Below are 18,087 nucleotides of genomic sequence, written 5' to 3'. Positions count from 1 at the left end.
ATTCAAACAGTTTTAGAAACTTTAGGGTGTTTTCTATCCATATATAATAAGTATATGCATATTCTAGTTACTGGGTAGGATTAGTAACCAGATTAAATCGGGTACGTTTTTTTATCCAGCCGTGAAAATACTGCCCCCTAGCCCCAACAGGTTAACAGGACAGCAGTCCTTCAGGACAGCAGTCCTTCAGTAGGGTCAGAAAGAGAGGGGAAGGGAGAAAGGTATTTATGGGGCGGGTCATAAACCTTACCCACAGGCCAACGTCATGACAAGGCATTAAAACAAACGTAATATTAATATCCTCTGTGTTATTTCTTCATTCAGATGAGCTTGCTGTGATTTGCCAACATGAACTCAAATCTAATCTAAAGAAGAAGTTTCAATGTGTATTTGAGGGGATCGCTAAACAAGGAAACCCAACACTTCTCAATAAGATCTACACAGAGCTCTACATAACAGAGGGTGGAACAGGAGAGGTCAATAATGAACATGAGCTGAGACAGATTGAGACAACAACCAGGAAACAAGCAAGACCAGAGACTGCAATCAAATGTAACGACATCTTCAAACCCTTAACTGGACAAGACAAACTTATCAGAACTGTGCTGACAAAGGGAGTCGCTGGCATTGGAAAAACAGTCTCTGTGCAGAAGTTCATTCTGGACTGGGCTGAAGGAAAAGCAAATCAGGATGTTCAATTTGTGTTTTCATTCCCTTTCCGGGAGCTGAATTTGATGAAAGGGGACAAACACACTTTGATTGAACTTCTCAATCACTTCTCAATGGAAATCAAACAATCAAGAATCTCCAATTACGACAAGTACAAAGTTCTGTTCATCTTTGATGGTCTGGATGAGTGCCGACTGCCCCTAGACTTCCAGAAGAACAAGATCTGTTGTGACATCACAGAGTCAACCTCAGTGGATGTTCTGCTGACAAATCTCATCGAGGGAAATCTGCTTCACTCTGCTTTCCTCTGGATAACTACCCGACATGCAGCAGCCAATAAGATCCCTTCAGGGTGTGTTGACCAGGTAACAGAGGTACGAGGGTTCAGTGACCCACAGAAGGAGGAGTACTTCAGGAAGAGATTCGGTGATGAGGACCTGGCCAGCAGAATCATCTCACACATAAAGACAGCAAGGAGCCTCCACATCATGTGCCACATTCCAGTCTTCTGTTGGATTTCTGCAACAGTCCTCGAACACATGCTGAAACATAAGACAGAAGAGATGCCCAAGACTCTGACTGAGATGTACACACACCTTGTGGTGTTTCATACCAAACAGAAGAATGAAAAGTATCTTGGGAAAGAAGAGACAGGTCCACACTGGAATAAAAAGAGCATTCTGTCACTGGGAAAACTGGCTTTTCAACAGCTAGTGAAGGGCAATCTGATTTTCTATGAAAAAGACCTGAAAGAGGCTGGCATTGATGTCAATGAAGCCACTGTGTACTCAGGATTGTGCACACAGATCTTTAAAGAGGAATGTGGGCTGTACCAAGACAAGGTGTACTGCTTTGTACATCTGAGCATTCAGGAGTTTCTGGCTGCTGTGTATGTGTTCCTCTCATTCATCAACAACAATGAGAATCTCATGGACAAACAGCAAACAAAGTCCAGTATCTTGTCTCTGCTGTACAGAAACAAGTCTGAAGTTACTGTCTACAAGAGTGCTGTGGATAAAGCCTTACAAAGTGAGATGGGAAACCTGGACCTGTTCCTCCGCTTCCTTCTGGGCCTCTCACTGGAGTCCAATCACAAGCACTTACGAGGTCTACTGACAAAGACAAGAAGCAGCTCACAGAGCCATGAAGAGACAGTAAAGTACATCAAGAAGAAGATCAGGGAGAATCCTTCTCCAGAGAGGAGCATCAATCTGTTCCACTGTCTGAATGAACTGAATGACCATTCTCTAGTGGAGGGGATCCAAAGCTACCTGAGCTCAGGAAGTCTCTCAAAACCCAACCTGTCACCTGCACAGTGGTCAGCTCTGGTCTTTGTGTTGCTGACTTCAGAAAAGGAGCTGGATGTGTTTGACCTGAAGAAATACTCCAGATCAGAGGAAGGTCTTCTGAGGCTGCTGCCAGTGGTCAAAGCCTCTAGAGCTGTTCTGTGAGTAAATAAAATGACATATAAGAAGTATTCATCAGGAATAAATATTATGTTTAGAGAAAAATATGTATTATAATATGTATATTGAAAAACATATTGAATAAATGCATTGATGGAAGATGAATCTATGTGTTGTTTGGGAATATGAACCAAATGCATCTACCGTTGTCCTTCTACACTACTGGTGTTAAATAAACAGTGTGTTTGTGAAGTCATGATGATCTCTTTGTCAGGCTGTCAGGCTGTGGAGTCACAGAGGAAGGCTGTGCTTCTCTGGTCTCAGCTCTGATGTCAAACCCCTCACACCTGAGAGAGCTGGACCTGAGTAACAATGACCTGAAGGATTCAGTAGTGGAGCAGCTCTCTGCTGTACTGGAGGATCCACACTGCAGACTGGAGACTCTGAGGTCAGTATTCCTGTAGTTGGTCAACAAGTGATAACTGTTCACCAGATCCACATGTGTTTACCAGACACACATAGTCCACACCATATGTGCATGGACAGTGAAGCTTACAGTTTTACATTGGGTTGTGTTTTAGATTATATTTTTCCTACTAGTAACTTAATGGTGAATAATGTCCTGTCATTTTGGAGTAACTTCACTTGTATTGTCAGTAAGAATAAAATATGTTTCTGAACACTTCTACATTCATGTGGATGCTACCATGATTATGAAAAATCAGGAATTAATCGTGAATAATGAGGAATGAGCCTCTGTTATTGGTAATGGTGAGAGGTTAGCATGTTTTGTTGTAGCCTCTGTTATTGGTAATGGTGAGAGATTAGCGTGTTTTGTTGTAGCCTCTGTTATTGGTAATGGGGAGAGGTTAGCATGTTTTGTTGTAGCCTCTGTAACTTTGTCACTCATTATTATTCATGATTCATTCATGATTTGTATTAATCATGTTATCATCAGGGTTCATTTAGTCGTGTTTAGAAACATGTTATCTACTCACTTAGACAGAAAATGAATCCAGTCATCATCCACCATTTTATTATTGGGCAAAACAAACTGCAAATGTGACCAACTAGTTTACAACCAGTCATCATCCACCATTCAGTTTCTATTTGGCAAACATAACCAAAACACAACCAAAACAAACTGCAAATGCGTCAATGTCACCTCATATGAAACATTTGATCTGAAATCCAAAATGTTGGAGTTTAGAGCCACATTTAAAATGTTATCTTCACTGTCAAAATAGATATGGTGTGGACTGTATACTCAATACAATCTAAATCTGATACCTCACTGTCTGTCTTTTGACTGATACTGCTTTTAAACTGGTCTGGTCAGTCTACTCAAATATTTGTACTATTCATTTTTCTCTCTACAAGATGATTTAACTCTTTGCAGGCTGTCATGCTGTCTAGTCACAGAGGAAGGCTGTGCTTCTCTGGTCTCAGCTCTGAAGTCAAACCCAACACATTATTTGTAAACGGGTAACAGCGTAAACAGAGAAAGCTAAGCGTATCATTTTAATACATCCTGTCTGTCATTGTATTTCTTCTGTGTTTGCAGACTCACTGGCTGTAAACTCAGAAACACATCCTGTAAAGTGTTGGCCTCGGTTCTCAGTTCAAACCCCTCACACCTGAGAGAGCTGGACCTGAGTAACAATGACCTGAAGGATTCAGGAGTGGAGCTGCTCTCTGCTGGACTGGAGGATCCCCACTGTAAACTGGAGACTCTGAGGTCAGTATTCCTGTAGATGGTCAACAAGTGTTTCATTGTAGTCTCTGTTATTGGTAATGGTGAGAGGTTAGCATGATTCGTTGTAGCCTCTGTTATTGGTAATGGTGAGAGGTTAGCATGATTTGTTGTAGTCTCTGTTATTGGTAATGGTGAGAGGTTAGCTTGTTTTGTTTGTAGCCTCTGTTATTGGTAATGGTGAGAGGTTAGCGTGTTTTGTTGTAGCCTCTGTTATTGGTAATGGTGAGAGGTTAGCTTGTTTTGTTGTATCATCTGTTATTGGTAATGGTGAGAGGTTAGCATGTTTTGTTGTAGCCTCTGTTATTGGTAATGGTGAGAGGTTAGCATGTTTTGTTGTAGCCTCTGCTATTGGTAATGGTGAGAGGTTAGCGTGTTTTGTTGTAGCCTCTGTTATTGGTAATGGTGAGAGGTTAACATGTTTTGTTGTAGCCTCTGTTATTGGTAATGGTGATAGGTTAGCATGTTTTGTTGTAGCCTCTGTTATTGGTAATGGTGAGAGGTTAGCATGTTTTGTTGTAACCTCTGTTATTGGTAATGGTGAGAGGTTAGCTTGTTTTGTTTGTAGACTCTGTTATTGGTAATGGTGAGAGGTTAGCGTGTTTTGTTGTAGCCTCTGTTATTGGTAATGGTGAGAGGTTAGCTTGTTTTGTTGTATCATCTGTTATTGGTAATGGTGAGAGGTTAGCATGTTTTGTTTCAGCCTCTGTTATTGGTAATGGTGAGAGGTTAGCATGTTTTGTTGTAGCCTCTGCTATTGGTAATGGTGAGAGGTTAGCATGTTTTGTTGTAGCCTCTGTTATTGGTAATGGTGAGAGGTTAGCATGTTTTGTTGTAGTCTCTGTTATTGGTAATGGTGAGAGGTTAGCATGTTTTGTTGTAGCCTCTGTTATTGGTAATGGTGAGAGGTTAGCATGTTTTGTTGTAGCCTCTGTTATTGGTAATGGTGAGAGGTTAGCATGTTTTGTTGTATCCTCTGTTATTGGTAATGGTGAGAGGTTAGCATGTTTTGTTGTAGCCTCTGTTATTGGTTATGGTGAGAGGTTAGCATGTTTTGTTGTATCCTCTGTTATTGGTAATGGTGTGAGGTTAGCATGTTTTGTTGTAGTCTCTGTTATTGGTAATGGTGAGAGGTTAGCATGTTTTGTTGTAGTCTCTGTTATTGGTAATGGTGAGAGGTTAGCATGTTTTGTTGTATCCTCTGTTATTGGTAATGGTGAGAGGTTAGCATGTTTTGTTGTATCCTCTGTTATTGGTAATGGTGAGAGGTTAACATGTTTTGTTGTAGTCTCTGTTATTGGTAATGGTGAGAGGTTAGCATGTTTTGTTGTAGCCTCTGTAACTTTCTCACTCATTATTATTCATGATTCATTCTTGATTTGTATTAATCATGTTAATCAATCTTTGCAGTCAAAGAATATGGGACCAAATACTAAACTTTTCACTAATTTTAATACACTATGAGTGAATTGGTCAGAATACTTATGACTTATTGAAATAGGGGGACTAGATACATAAAGTGCTTTGATTTTTCTAAATGGTGAAACAGAAATGTATGAAAATACCCTCAAATAAAAGGCGACATTATATACTGTCACCTCATATGAAACATTTGATCTGAAATCCAAAATGTTGGAGTTTAGAGCCACATTTAAAATGTTATCTTCACTGTCAAAATAGATATGATGTGGACTGTATACTCAATACAATCTAAATCTGATACCTCACTGTCTGTCTTTTGACTGATACTGCTTTTAAACTGGTCTGGTCAGTCTACTCAAATATTTGTACTATACATGTTTCTATCTGCAGGCAAAACTTTGATAATTTGTAAATTATAATATGATACATTAATTTCGGAATAGATATGGCAGGTTTCAGGACACTGCTATATCTGAATATGTTGAAGAAATATACTGCCACTATTTTCACCACCAAAGAATAGCAGTGTGATTTTAATATGATTTGACTCTTTGCAGGCTGTCAGGCTGTCTAGTCACAGAGGAAGGCTGTGCTTCTCTGGTCTCAGCTCTGAGGTCAAACCCCTCACACCTGAGAGAGCTGGACCTGAGCTACAATCACCCAGGAGACTCAGGAGTCAGACTGCTCTCTGCTGGACTGGAGGATCCACACTGCAGACTGGAGAAACTCAAGTATGTAGAGGGTTTATGTCAATGTTCATATCAGACATGTTTGACTTTTCAGGCTAGTTAAGACAAACATTCTGACCACCACTTGGACAAAGTTATATGCTGACTGTGTGTGTGTGTGTGTGTGTGTGTGTGTGTGTGTGTGTGTGTGTGTGTGTGTGTGTGTGTGTGTGTGTGTGTGTGTGTGTGTGTGTGTGTGTGTGTGTGTGTGTGTGTGTGTGTGTGTGTGTGTGTGTGTGTGTGTGTGTGTGTGTGTGTGTGTGTGTGTGTGTGTGTGTGTGTGTGTGTGTGTTCAGGTGTATCCCTCAATGACTGTCTGTTTTTCTGCTTACCGCTACAGTGTGGAACATGGTGGAGAGAACAGAATGAAACCTGGGCTTAGAAAATGTGAGTGTTGACTGCTGTGAAGAATATGACTAAGAATAAGTCTTAATTCAAGTTAAGTCAAAGACCACCATCATTACTGACTTGGTCATATTAAATATCGTCTGTAGTTCTACAGAAGCAGAAATCAGGGACACCAACGTTTACAAAGAGTTGATATGACAGTGTATGTGTGTGTGTTTGTGTGTGTGTGTGGTGCGTTTGTGTTACATTAGAAATGTGTGTTTGTGTTCATGATGCATACAGGTGTGTGTGTGTGTGTGTGTGTGTGTGTGTGTGTGTGTGTGTGTGTGTGTGTGTGTGTGTGTGTGTGTGTGTGTGTGTGTGTGTGTGTGTGTGTAATTAATGGGAATACGTGTGTTTTATATTACCATACAGTATAACATGAGATCATTCAACAAGTCTCAAGTTACCTTAACTTCTCCTTTTGATACCTAGAAACATCTACATTAAATGAATTAGTGAAAAGTGAGTTAACATTCTAATGTGAATGATGATGATTTCTAATATTGTGCCTGGTTTCATCCATCAGATGTCTGTGATCTCACACTGGACCCAAACACAGTAAACAGACTCCTCTCTCTGTCTGAGGAGAACAGAAAGGTGACATGTAGGACAGAGGACCAGCCGTATCCTGATCACCCAGAGAGATTTGAGGACTGTGTCCAGGTGCTGTGTAGAGAGGGTCTGACTGGGCGCTGTTACTGGGAGGTAGAGTGGAGTAGGAGAGAGGCTGATATAGGAGTGACATATAAAGGAATCTGCAGGAGAGGATGGGGTGATGACTGTTGGCTTGGATGCAATGACAAGTCCTGGAGTCTGTTCTGCTCTGACAACAGTTACAGAGCCAGGCACAAAAATCATCTCACTACCATAGACGTCCGCCCCTCCAGCTCCCACAGAGTAGGAGTGTATCTGGACTGGCCAGCCGGCACTCTGTCCTTCTATAGAGCCTCCTCTGACACACTGACCCACCTGATCACATTCACCTCCACATTCACTGAGCCCCTCTATCCAGGGTTTGGGGTTTATTATGGTGGCGACTCAGTGTCCCTGAAATAATAACTGGACACACACACACACACACACACACTGGATATACACACACTCAACACACACACTTGGAACAAATTGGACACACACACTCTCAACACACACACTGAACACGTACACTGGACACACACACACAAACACATTCTGGACACACACACAAATACACAAACACATTCTGGACACACACTGGACACACACACACACACTGGACACACACACACACTGGACACACACACACACTGGACACACACACTGGACACACACACACACAAGACACACACACACACACACTGGACACACACGTACACTGGACACACACACACAAACACATTCTGGACACACACACACATACACAAACACATTCTGGACACACACACACTGGACACACACACACTGGACACACACAAACACACACTGAACACACACACACTCAACACACACACACACACACACTGAACACACACACACACTGAACACACACACACACTGAACACACACACACACACACTGGGCACATACTCACACACTGAAACACACACACACACACACACACTCTGAACACACACACACACACAAACACACACACACTGAAACATACACACTGAAACACACACACACACACTTACTGGACACACACACATACTCACTGGACACACACACACACACACACACACACACACACACACACACACTGGACACACACAATGGACACAGACACACACACTAGGCACACACACACACGCTGGCCACCCACTCAAACTGGACAAACACCCATACACACAAACACTGGGCAAACACACTGGACACACACACACACACAAACACTGGAATGACATACACACACTCACTCAAACGGACATACAAACACACTGGACACACACACACACACACACACTGGACACACACACACACTGGACACACACACACACTGGACACACACACACACTGGACACACACACACACACTGGTCACACACAAACACACTGGACACACACACACACACACACACACACTGGACCCACTAGATAAACACACACAATGGACACACACACTCACTGGACACACACACTCACTGGACACACACTGACACACACACTGACACACACACGCTTGACACACACACGCTTGATACACACACACAAACACACTGGATACACACACACAAACACACTGGATACACACACACACACACACACACTGGATACACACACACACACACTGGATACACACACACACACACACACTGGATACACACACACAAACACACTCTGGACACACACACACACACTGACACACATAACACTGAAACACACACAATTGACAAACACACACTGGACACTCACACGTGTTAAATCAGTTTCTGGACCACAGGTTCTAGAACAGCTTCTATCCCAGTTCTATCTGCCTGTTAAATCAGTTTCTGGACCACAGGTTCTAGAACAGCTTCTATCCCAGTTCTATCTGCCTGTTAAATCAGTTTCTGGACCACAGATTCTAGAACAGCTTCTATCCCAGTTCTATCTGCCTGTTAAATCAGTTTCTGGACCACAGGTTCTAGAACAGCTTCTATCCCAGTTCTATCTGCCTGTTAAATTAGTTTCTGGACCACAGGTTCTAGAACAGCTTATATCCCAGTTCTATCTGCCTGTTAAATCAGTTTCTGGACCACAGGTTCTAGAACAGCTTCTATCCCAGTTCTATCTGCCTGTTAAATCAGTTTCTGGACCACAGGTTCTAGAACAGCTTCTATCCCAGTTCTATCTGCCCGTTAAATCAGTTTCTGGACCACAGGTTCTAGAACAGCTTCTATCCCAGTTCTATCTGCCCGTTAAATCAGTTTCTGGACCACAGGTTCTAGAACAGCTTCTATCCCAGTTCTATCTGCCTGTTAAATCAGTTTCTGGACCACAGGTTCTAGAACAGCTTCTATCCCAGTTCTATCTGCCTGTTAAATCATAAACCTAAACTGTTTTCATCAGACTATTACAACATGACTGAACCTTTTGGTTCCTTTTCTGATCTTTTACCACTTTGCATGTTTTATGATATATTTTACTGTTTGTGTTTGTACCACAGGAGGTTGGTGGGACCTTATTTAGGGAGGACAGGCTTGTAATGGCTGGAGTGGAATAAGTGGAATGGTATCAAACACGTGGTTTCCATGTGTTCCATTTCATTCACTCTGTTCCAGACATTATTATGAGCCGTCCTCCCCTCAGCAGCCTCCACTGGTATGTACTGTCCTGTATGTGAGAGAGCTCCAACAAGGAATTACAATGTATGTATTACTTTTAATACCTGCAAATGACAAATAAACTACTGGAACTCCTTATCAATGTCTGCAGCCGTCAAGAGGTGAAAATATTACCGGAATATTCTGCAAAATGTTGATGAAGACGTCACTCAATGCACCCAAAACAACATGCAGTCTTTCCAGAAGACTCCCATGAAGTTATAGTGTGACGTTATGAGTCGACGTTAAAGTAACATTCTCACAACATACTGCACTTGTTTTATCCTGTTTTAGATGTATCCTCTGTTTAAACATTTAAACTCTTACAATAACACTGTTAAAATACCAATGTGATAATTTCTTGTCTTTTATGTTGGAAAAACAAATTGTACAATTATATGTGGACATACGCTCCATAGTTGTACAAGTATACATGGTTATATTGCACTTTTCATAATAAAATATACTTGAAACAAGAAAAAGCATGTTAATTGTGAAAACAATTTCGTTATTGATTTTTACATTGCTTCTCCCTGTCTCATGTTGACGTTTGTCATGAATCTTGACCTGGAGGCAGAACTGTGCGATTTCCTCTAGATATGTTAGCTGCAAAGTCAGAATTGGCTGTGGAAAATATTGTTGTTTTATGTTGTTTTATGGTCTTAATTTAAGGGAAGGATTAGCAGTGTGGTTAGGGTTGAGGTTAGGATTAAAATCGGATTGTATTACTTTGTGCCTGTGCCAGCGAGGGAATACTTTGCTGAACTGCCTCCAGGGCAAGATTCATGACAATAAATGCCAACCTGCCTCCAGAACAAAATTCATGACAATAAATGCCAACCTGTCTCCAGGGCAAGATTCATGACAATAAATGCCAACCTGCCTCCAGGGCAAGATTCATGGCAATAAATGACAACCTGCCTCCCAGTCGTCCCCTCCTTATCTTTACAAGGCTGCAGAACATGCAAGCTAGTGATGTGGGGGTTCTCTCATAACCCTCAGTCCCCAGGTGGGTAGATGGCAGGTTGAATAAAGAGAAGCTAGTGCTGTGGGGGTTCTCTCATAACCCTCAGTCCCCAGGTGGGTAGATGGCAGGTTGAATAAAGAGAAGCTAGTGATGTGGGGGTTCTCTCATAACCCTCAGTCCCAAGGTGGGTAGATGGCAGGTTGAATAAAGAGAAGCTAGTGATGTGGGGTTCTCATAACCCTCGGTCCCCAGGTGGGTAGATGGCAGGTTGAATAAAGAGAAGCAAGTGATGTGGGGGTTCTCTCATAACCCTCAGTCCCCAGGTGGGTAGGTGGCAGGTTGAATAAAGAGAAGCTAGTGATGTGGGGGTTCTCTCATAACCCTCCGTCCCCAGGTGGGTAGATGGCAGGTTGAATAAAGAGAAGCTAGTGATGTGGGGGTTCTCTCATAACCCTCAGTCCCCAGGTGGGTAGATGGCAGGTTGAATAAAGAGAAGCTAGTGATGTGGGGGTTCTCTCATAACCCTCAGTCCCCAGGTGGGTAGATGGCAGGTTGAATAAAGAGAAGCTAGTGATGTGGGGGTTCTCTCATAACCCTCAGTCCCCAGGTGGGTAGATGGCAGGTTGAATAAAGAGAAGCTAGTGATGTGGGGGTTCTCTCATAACCCTCAGTCCCCAGGTGGGTAGATGGCAGGTTGAATAAAGAGAAGCTAGTGATGTGGGGGTTCTCTCATAACCCTCAGTCCCCAGGTGGGTAGATGGCAGGTTGAATAAAGAGAAGCTAGTGATGTGGGGGTTCTCTCATAACCCTCAGTCCCCAGGTGGGTAGATGGCAGGTTGAATTAAGAGAAGCTAGTGATGTGGGGGTTCTCTCATAACCCTCAGTCCCCAGGTGGGTAGATGGCAGGTTGTATAAAGAGAAGCTAGTGATGTGGGGGTTCTCTCATAACCCTCAGTCCCCAGGTGGGTAGATGGCAGGTTGAATAAAGAGAAGCTAGTGATGTGGGGGTTCTCTCATAACCCTCAGTCCCCAGGTGGGTAGATGGCAGGTTGAATAAAGAGAAGCTAGTGATGTGGGGGTTCTCTCATAACCCTCAGTCCCCAGGTGGGGAGATGGCAGGTTGAATAAATAGAAAACAAAAGGCAACATAAAACAATCCATAAATGTATAATTCTTATGTAATTTACACAAAACATTAAGGACACCTTTTCTTTCCATGACAAACTGACCAGGCGTAACTCAATATTAGGAAGGTATCCTTAATATTTTGTCCACTCAGTGGCTCTGAACCTTTACGTAACAGTCAATCCTCTTTTTCAGGAAACCTTTTTTAAATTTCCCCAAATGTTTCCAACACTGCTGCTCTCTCACAGCTGCTCCAGGGCCACTTGGGTTGAGGAGTCATTCTCTTCTAATCTGATCACAGCTGCTCCAGGGCCTCTTGGGTTGAGGAGTCATTCTCTTCTAACCTGATCACAGCTGCACCAGGGCCTCTTGGGTTGAGGAGTCATTCTCTTCTAACCTGATCACAGCTGCACCAGGGCCTCTTGGGTTGAGGAGTCATTCTCTTCATTTATATCACAAACAAAGACAACATTCAAACAAATAAACATGATGGTCCAACATAATAGGAGGGGGTATAGGGAAGGTAGGGGAGAGTAGGGGGGACTTCCTCCATGTCAGGTAAGCAGCCTCCAAGTCTACCCTCACCAACTGACCAGACTGAGTGAGTTCTGAACATCCCTCTCTGTCCTCTGATGCTGCGTCCAAGTCTTCTTGGGTCTTTCTGGTGTCTCTGTCTTGACTCTTTAGTGAGTTTTTTCAGTTCTTTCCCAGGCTGCCTGAAAAACACAAAAAGATGGCACATACATAAGAGTTATAAACTATCAACATAAAGTGAATCCCACACTCCATATATAAACCCAGTAATTTATTGGGTATTTACCAATTTTTCAGCATCACTGTGCCTTCTTCAGGGTGATGTCATCAATACTTGAACCAGGTTATGTAGACGAACAGTGCAATTAGTGCAACCAATGACAATAGAGAGGGGTGTGTCATAATGATGAAGTTAATTACAATGAATTAATGAAACTGTTAAAAAAAACAATAGTTTATGGCATATTAAATATTAAAAAATAGTAGAGTATATTATATATATCCGGCTCTCCATGTAATCTGATTCATTATGATCTAGGATCAGGTCCTCCTCTCCATGTAATCTGATTCATTATGATATAGGATCAGGTCCCCCCTCTCCATGTAATCTGATTCATTATGATATAGGATCAGGTCCCCCCTCTCCATGTAATCTGATTCATTATGATCTAGGATCAGGTCCCCCCTCTCCATGTAATCTGATTCATTATGATCTAGGATCAGGTCCCTCCTCTCCATGTAATCTGACTCATTATGATCTAGGATCAGGTCCTCCTCTCCATGTAATCTGATTCATTATGATATAGGATCAGGTCCCCCCTCTCCATGTAATCTGATTCATTATGATCTAGGATCAGGTCCTCCTCTCCATGTAATCTGATTCATTATGATATAGGATCAGGTCCCCCCTCTCCATGTAATCTGATTCATTATGATATAGGATCAGGTCCCCCCTCTCCATGTAATCTGATTCATTATGATCTAGGATCTTTTATTCATATTATTTCACCTTTATTTAACCAGGTGGCCAGTTGAGAACAAGTTCTCATTTACAACTGCGACCTGGCCAAGATAAAGCAAAGCAGTGCGACAGAAACAACAACACAGAGTTACATGGAATAAACAAGCGTACAGTCAACACAAAATAAAAAAGAAAGTCTATATACAGTGTGTGCAAATGGCGTGAGGAGGTATGGCAATAAATAGGCCGTAGTAGCAAAGTAATCACAATTTAGCAGATTAACACTGGAGTGATAGATGAGCAGATGATGATGTGTAAGTAGAAATACTGGTGTGCAAAAGAGCAGAAAGTAAATAAAAACAATATGGGGATGAGGTAGGTAGATTGGATGGGCTATTTACAGATGGACTATGTACAGCTGCAGAGATCGGTTAGATGCTCAGATAGCTGATGTTTAAAGTCAGTGAGGGAAATATAAGTCTCCAGCTTCAGCAATTTTTGCAATTCGTTCCAGTCACTGGCAGCAGAGAACTGGAAGGAAAGGCGGCCAAAGGAGGTGTTGGCTTTGGGGAATGACCAGTGAGATATACCTGCTGGAGCGCGTGCTACGGGTGGGTGTTGTTATCGAGACCAGTGAGCTGAGCTAAGGCGGAGCTTTACCTAGCATAGACTTATAAATGACCTGGAGCCAGTGGGTCTGACGACGAATATGTAGCGAGGGCCAGCCGACTAAAATGACCTGAGTTGCAATCATGAAAAAAAACTACCCGGCCTTCATCGTTTGACATTGAGAACATTGGGAGAGATGAGAGCTGACGTTTTAGTAAATGTGCAGATTACGTATCTCAGTCACAGACAAGAAGCTCAATTAAGACATTATCTTCTCCACTGGGACTGGGGACAACAGGACCACAGGCCAAATAATACAGCTCAACACTTCCACACTACCACAGTGAGTAGAATCAGGCTTCTGAACAAAGAAAACTTGCAAATTTATTAATGATGAATTGTATTAGACGTTATTAGACATTTCTGTTGTTGAGGACGATGGGAGACCCACAGAGACGTCAAAATGTGTTTCTAAAATTGTCAAAGAGTCCTTATTTTAACCTAAAGCATTTAATAAAGACACTTATTGTACAATATTATGGGGAATAGGAATGAGAGGGCTACTTACAACATTTTGGGAAGGGATCACAGCAGTGATTGAATGAGGGTATGAGGCATGAGTTGAGGTGTTCAGAGGCTTGACCAGTGCAGGACAGGATTTGACTGGGAAGACAATAACACAAAAACACTACACAGTGAGACAAAAGAGCTAAGAATGAGTTAGTCCAAGCAAGGAGTCAAATCATAGATGTGTAATAATGTGATTGTGATTGTGATTGACTCTACATAAAGTTATGAGAGAAAAATTGACAGGGGTTCCCTCACCGTGCTTGGAGAGGAAACATTCAATGTGCCAGTGGATGAGTGGGCCACATGAGACGTGGCTTCCAGTTCATGTGAGGAGGTAGTTGACAATGGTAGTGGAGTGGTCATCGCTTGTTAAATCATGGAACACGAGGGGACTCAGCTGGAAATACAAATAGCAGATACGTTCCCTTGAAGCTGAGCCATTGTAGGTTAGAACAACAAGTTTGTCCATGAAGATAAACACGGAATTCACATCTCGCCCACTTGGCAAATCAAAGTAGCCCAATAAACTTTTTCTGAATAAAGCCCTGATCATCCACATACAGAACCTGACGATAACTGAGAACGGCAAGCAGACTGGTGGCAACCATAGGTCCCAGAGTGGGGGGGGCAATTTTTTTTGCCCTGGAGCCCAGGGTTTGTCCTTATCTGTTGACCTAACCAGGAAAACTCTGGACCCTATAAGGTATGACAGTGATGAATCAGTTGTAAAAGGTTTTGTAAGGGCTCTGATGGAGCCAGTTTTAACTAAATCAGGGCACATGGTTTTAATAACTCTTAGGGCTCGCGGACCGCTAGCAAAACACCTACGACAACATCCGGTGAAATTGCAGAACTTCCATTTTTTAAACATATGACTATTTTACACCATTTTAAAGACAAGACTCTCCTTTATCTAACCACACTGTCCGATTTCAAAAAGGCTTTACAGCGAAAGCAAAACATTAGATTATGTCAGCAGAGTACCCATCCAGAAATAATCAGACACCCATTTTTCAAGCTAGCATATAATGTCATATAAATCCAAACCACAGCTAAATGCAGCACTAACCTTTGATGATCTTCATCAGATGACAACCCTAGGACATTATGTTATACAATACATGCATGTTTTGTTCAATCAAGTTCATATTTATATCAAAAAACAGCTTTTTACATTAGCATGTGACGTTCAGAACTAGCATTCCCCCCGCAAACTTCCGGGGAATTTACTAACAATTTACTAAATTACTCACGATAAACGTTCACAAAAAGCATAACAACTATTTTAAGAATTATAGATACAGAACTCCTCTATGCACTCGATATGTCCGATTTTAAAATAGCTTTTCGGATGAAGCACATTTTGCAATATTCTAAGTACATAGCCCAGCCATCACGGGCTAGCTATTTAGACACCCGGCAAGTTTAGCCTTCACCAACATCACATTTACTATAAGAAAAATGGTCTTACCTTTCCTGTTCTTCGTCAGAATGCACTCCCAGGACTTCTACTTCAATAACAAATGTAGGTTTGGTCCCAAATAATCCATCGTTATATCCGAATAGCGTCGTTTTGTTCATGCGTTCCAGAAACTATCCGAATGGTAAATCACGGTCGCACGCATGGCGCATTTTGTGACGAAAAAATTCTAAATATTCCATTACCGTACTTCGAAGCATGTCAACCGCTGTTTAATAAAATCAATTTTTATGCCATTTTTCTCGTAAAAAAGCGATAATATTCCAACCGGGAATGTACGTTTTGGTAAAAAGAGAGAAAAACACAAAGACGGGGGCGACCAGTGCACTCGCCTAAAGCCCAAGGTCCCCTGATGAGCCACTTGACAAAGGCAATAATGTGTTTCAGCCTGGGGCTGGAATGACGACATTCACGTTTTTCCCGGGCTCTGACAGCCTATGGAAGATGTGGGAAGTGTCACGTTAGAGCAGAGATCATTTGTAATGGATAGAGATGGCAAAGAAGTTCAAGAATTGGTCAGACAGGGTACTTCCTGTATGGAATGTTCTCAGGTTTTGGCCTGCCAAATGAGTTCTGTTATACTCACAGACACCATTCAAACAGTTTTAGAAACTTTGGAGTGGTTTCTATCCAAAGCTAATAATTATATGCATATTCTAGTTTCTGGGCAGGACTAATAATCAGATTAAATCGGGTACGTTTTTTATCCAGCCGTGAAAATACTGCCACCTAGCCATAACAGGTTAAAGAGATAGATCCTAGTAAATCAACTACCCTAATCGTGTCCACCCAGTAAGTTGGGACCGCTTCTTCCCATTTAATATACTTATCTATTATAAAAAATGTTTTTTTAAGTAGTTCGTTATCCAATAGGCCACAAAGTGTTTCTGAACCTGCTCTACTATCCCCTGTTGACACATGGCTCTGCCCATGTGTCAATCTTGCCGCATCTCTAAACAATGACTTATGTAGTATTGGTAACTTATCATGATACCAAATACCGTCCTTATATAAATTCCTCCTAACTTCTCCCATTTCGAAATCCCTTTCACTGGTGCTCTAGACTGACAATTTTAATATAGCTTTGTCTATGTTTACTTCCTCTTTTAAGAACTGCTGTGTCGACGGCTGAGGTTTAAGACCTGCATTTTTCGTTTCCCGCTTCTGCTTTTCTGTTGTTGTTACTGACACTATCTGTCCCTCTAATGTGGGCCTCACATTTACAAATAGCTAACTTTTCTGGCAAAAGTACAGCATCTAATAGATTCTAAATCAACTGAGCGTGTGTAATAGGTTTCCCAGAAGTGGTTACCATTCCCCTGTTTCTCCATTGGGCTGCAAATATGTGTACTGTGTTAAATGCATAGGCACTGTCTGTGTAAATAGTAATACGTTTTCCTGTCCCTAACTGACACGCACGGGTAAGGGCTACTATTTCTGCTTATTGTGCTGAATAGTTTCTCGGTAACGGCTCTGCTTCCAAGACCTCTGTGTCTGTAACTATAGCATATCCTGTTGCATTAGTGCCATCATGGTTCTTTCTTGATGATCCATCTACAAACATAGTCAGTTCCCCATCAGGTAAAGCTAGATAAGTCAAATCGGGTCTTGGTAGCACAACTTTCTCAGTTTCTGTTACACAATCATGTGGGCTGCCATCTGTTGCAATAGGAACTAATGTTGAGGGGTTCAGAGTAGTACAACATCCTATTGTCAAATTAGGCATGTTCAAAAGAATGATCATATGAGACAAATGTCTAGCTGGTGACATGTAAGCCATCTTATGTTCTAACAACAGTATGGATACGGCATGAGGAACTTTTAAAGTCAAATCATGATAGAGCACAACAGATGCCGAGTCCTCAACTGCCTGAGCTGCTGCCACCACAGACTGCAAACATAGTGGTATGGCTTGGGCTACTTCATCTAATCGGGAGGAATAGTAAGCAATAGGCCTATTTTTCCCCCGTGTCTCTGGGTCAGTACTGATGTCATGAACCCCTCCCTACAGTCTACTGTCTGGGTAAAGGGGCGATCATATCTGGGAAACACCAGTACTGAGCTAGATGTTAATAACTTTTTAATGTTTACAAACTTATTTTCAGCCTCATCTGTCCACTTGATCTTATCTTTTGCTGCCATAGCTTTACCATATATCAACTCACTAAGCTTCCCTGTATGTAATGCAAAATG

At 42.0% G+C, this 18,087-nt stretch overlaps 1 protein-coding gene and 1 long non-coding RNA gene across 2 annotated transcripts; one reads left to right on the top strand and one right to left on the bottom strand.

Moving 5' to 3' along the window:
- The first annotated feature begins 2,390 nt into the window (after nucleotides 1–2,390).
- Nucleotides 2,391–3,882, top strand: LOC115186716 (ribonuclease inhibitor-like). Its single transcript, XM_029746245.1, has 2 exons — nucleotides 2,391–2,523; nucleotides 3,640–3,882. Exons 1-2 carry the CDS (start codon nucleotides 2,405–2,407, stop codon nucleotides 3,827–3,829), a joined length of 309 nt encoding a protein of 102 aa, XP_029602105.1. The 5' UTR covers nucleotides 2,391–2,404; the 3' UTR covers nucleotides 3,830–3,882.
- An 8,309-nt stretch (nucleotides 3,883–12,191) lies between these two features.
- Nucleotides 12,192–12,761, bottom strand: LOC115186633 (uncharacterized). The gene is made up of 2 exons (XR_003875811.1): nucleotides 12,561–12,761; nucleotides 12,192–12,456 (listed from the first exon to the last, which is right to left on the bottom strand). It is a non-coding gene; the product is annotated as an uncharacterized LOC115186633 (long non-coding RNA).
- Nucleotides 12,762–18,087: the final 5,326 nt, after the last annotated feature.

The sequence above is a fragment of the Salmo trutta genome, unplaced genomic scaffold (genome assembly GCF_901001165.1).
Source record: "Salmo trutta unplaced genomic scaffold, fSalTru1.1, whole genome shotgun sequence".
Classification (NCBI taxonomy): domain Eukaryota; kingdom Metazoa; phylum Chordata; class Actinopteri; order Salmoniformes; family Salmonidae; genus Salmo; species Salmo trutta.
The sequence above is the reverse complement of the archived record's forward strand: the minus strand, read 5'-3'. Positions and strand labels throughout refer to the sequence as shown.